Consider the following 3,412-nt stretch of genomic DNA (forward strand, 5'->3'; position numbering starts at 1 on the left):
TTTAAATTTTATTTTATTTTATTTTATTTTTTATTTTTTTAATTTATTTTTATTTTTATATTTTTATTTTTAAGAATTTGATTAAGATTCAGGCCATGTCCTAAGAATTGCAGTTTGCGGTAATACTGGAGGTAATTAATTTTTTTTTTTACACCTCAGGTTTGACAGATCCATCTGCATTGGGTTTTAAATTAAATTAAATTTAATTACATTTTTATTTTATTATATGTATATATTTTAATTTGATTAAGATTCAGGCCATGTCCTTAGAATTGCAGTTTGTGGTAATACTGCATGTTTTTTTGTTTTTTTTACCTCAGGTTCGACAGATCCATCTGCATTGGGTTTTATCATCTCTCCATGGTCGCTGCTGCTCATGCCTTCTGGAAACATCTCTTTCACAGATGAAAATGTCACACAGAAGGATCTGCAGGCTTTCACTCCTCCAGAGATGCTGGAGGGTCTCAACCTCTCCTCGCTTTCTGATATGGAAAAGGTACCTTTTGGATTGTGAAAGACATTTGTTGGGCATGTTTTTAAGCAGTTTAAGCAGTCTTTTTTTCATAACTTCTGGTACCAATTTACATCACAAATATTGAATGCTTTTAATTATTAATAAGCAGGATTTATTTTTGCTTTAAAGAACCCTTTTATCAGTGAGTTTCATAACTGTCTGTCTTTTTTTTTTTTTTTGCTGTCATGTGAATATGAGAGAAAAGAGAAAATGAAAACTTTGTTTTTCATTGTCGACCAAAAAAGGAAAACAACTATTTCTTTTCCATTTTACACATATGTTTTATCTCTCAAGTCATTTTGACAGTACGCTTCTGTGTACACATGACATTCTTAAAAAGAAATAAATACACTACAGTCTCAAGACATGATTATTTGCAGAGAAGTCAGAGGATCTTGTGCATTCTTTTGCACACTCTTGGATATTTTGTTCCCAAAGCTATTCTTTAGCAGGAAGAACAGACAGAAGAACTAGACAGGGAAGAAACACAAAAGGTTTAGCAGAGGTGCTATATATAAAGTTTGATACTGATTAATGCCTAAAACATACTCTGGGTAGCAAATGCTTCTGAAGACAAGTTTGTGTGCAACAATGTGTCGGAATGAGGTTTTCAGTTGTTGTACAGTTTTATTATGTGGGCTAAAACATGAAAACATGGGCTAAAATGTTCCATTGTCAGATGTTGTCTCTGTTTCTTTTTCAACTTTTAGATGCACGTGTATTCACTTGGCATGACGTTGTTTTGGGGTGCAGACTATGAGATTCCACAGAGCCAGGTGAGACTTAGACATTTAATATTTAATTCCTATTAATGTACTTCATTTAATGTAAAAAAAAAAAAAAAGATTTAGAATAGTTAAAATCAAATTGAATTGAACATTTTAACCCAGTATTGGTATGTACTGTGTATTTTCTACATACTAACCTCAGTCTAAGAATAGAGTTTCTACAGTTTCTTTCTTCTGTCCCATTGCAACATCATTTTAAATTGAGTAAATAAATGATTTTGGCCCAGGACTTGTGGCAGATATAGATTCTAGATAATTCATGAACTTCTTGTGTCTTTTCACTGTGTTTTTAGCCAATGAAACTAGGAGAACATCTGAACAACGTCCTGCTCAACATGTGTGATGACTCCACGCTCACCCGACTGTCCGTACGGTCGGCTCTGGACACCTGCAGCGCTCACATCCGTAACTCCAACTGTGACCCTTCCTTTTCATACATCAGGAAGCTGGTGAGGCTCGTTCTTGGCAGTCTCTCTCAGGTACATGTCTATGCATTTCTTTCAACATTTTGTTAGTGTTTCAAAAATTTTTGGTTCATTTAAAGTTATGAATATAAAAAGAAATTACGTTCGAGTCGTTAGAATGATTTAAACCTGAGTTTAAGAAAACGGTACATACTGGAATACAGTAGTCATGTTATTGTTTTCTGTTGCCAAGGCAACTTTATATTAGCGACAGTATTTTACTTTGTTTTAAAGCTCATTATAAGTGTATATATAACATTTTCAAAAAATTATATTTAGTTTTTTATTTTTATTTTATTTAATTTATTATGTTTGGTTTATTTCGTTTTTTTTTAAGTTAGTTTTTTGTTTATTTTTTTGTTTTGGAATCAGCTTTAATTCATAACTTGTTCTCGATTCCCATCTCTAATTTTGTTAGTTGATCACATCCAAGTACTACTGATTCAGCACTAACAATATGTGTGAACATACTGTTCCTATTAACTGACTTGCCTGCACAGTCCAGCCCTACAAAACAGCTTTCAATTAAAAAGGTAGTTAACAGTCTTTCCTGTGCTTGTTTTCTCGTGTTTGATGTCACATCCTGTTCCTCAGCTGCACACTCCCCAGTAGTTTAATTGCACAGCAATACAGAAAGAGCATATTGCTAGGAACAGACGTGTTTCTGGTCTTATTTTCTGCTCTGTGTGTCTTTTTCCACACTGGGGGAGGTAAATGTGAAGTGGTCCAGTAGGGATGCCGTCTTCTAATTACTGTTGATTAATCTTGTGAGTGGCTGCTTGGGTCTGTTCTCCTGTGAGCAGCTCCTCGTGAGATTGTTTTTCTCAGTCTACACGTCTTCCATTATGTTTGTTTTTTCGTCCTCAGGCAAACCCAATTTAGTTAAAAACTTTATTCAAAATATGTTTTGACTTGGTTTAACAGCATAGATCAAGCTTTCTTTAAGTCCTCTAAGGGTATGAAATCCATTTCCCCCCCCCAACACAGCATTTTATTTTTTCCCAAATTCTATTTTAATTTTCCCCCATCTTTCCAGTATATAATAATAATGATGATGATAATAATAATAATAATTATTATTATTATTATTGAACATTTATCTTATTTTTTTGTAGCTTATACGATTTCATAAAGTAAACTACCGCCTTAATGGGGGTGATTATACGTGATAATGATAATAATATTATTATTAATAATAATAATAATAATAATTATTATTATTATTCAAAATTTTATTTTTTTTGTAGCTTATACGATTTGGGTGACTTGTAGAGAAAATTTCATAAAGTAAACTACTGCTCATTAAGGTTGCATTTTTTTGATCAAAAATACAGTAAAAACTGTAATAATGGGAAATATTATTACAATTTAGAATAACTGTTTTCTATTTTAATAGGTTTTAAAATGTAGTTTATTTCTGTGATGCAAAGCTGAATTTTCAGCATCATCACTCCAGTCTTCAGTGTCACATGATCCTTCAGAAATCATTGTAATATGCTGATCTGCTGCTCAAGAAATATAATTTTTTTTAATCAATTTGGAAACCCGTTGTATGCTTAATATTTTTTGTGGAAATTGATACATTTTTTCATTATTCTTTAATAAATAGAAAGTTCAAAAGAAGAAGCATTTATTTGAAATCAAAT

The 3,412-nt window shown here is 31.9% G+C and overlaps 1 protein-coding gene across 3 annotated transcripts in view; it reads left to right on the forward strand.

Moving 5' to 3' along the window:
• Positions 1-3,412, forward strand: part of LOC107749010 (tyrosine-protein phosphatase non-receptor type 13-like) — a 106,675-nt gene that overhangs the window by 22,893 nt on the left and 80,370 nt on the right. For all 3 annotated transcript variants that reach the window (XM_016564055.1, XM_016564057.1, XM_016564056.1), the window contains exons 3-5: positions 321-496; positions 1,225-1,290; positions 1,596-1,781. In XM_016564055.1, the coding sequence (XP_016419541.1) occupies positions 321-496; positions 1,225-1,290; positions 1,596-1,781 (428 nt within the window). The remainder of the gene's footprint in view (positions 1-320; positions 497-1,224; positions 1,291-1,595; positions 1,782-3,412) is intronic.

Source organism: Sinocyclocheilus rhinocerous, unplaced genomic scaffold (assembly GCF_001515625.1).
Source record: "Sinocyclocheilus rhinocerous isolate Xijiao unplaced genomic scaffold, SAMN03320098_v1.1 scaffold260, whole genome shotgun sequence".
Classification (NCBI taxonomy): domain Eukaryota; kingdom Metazoa; phylum Chordata; class Actinopteri; order Cypriniformes; family Cyprinidae; genus Sinocyclocheilus; species Sinocyclocheilus rhinocerous.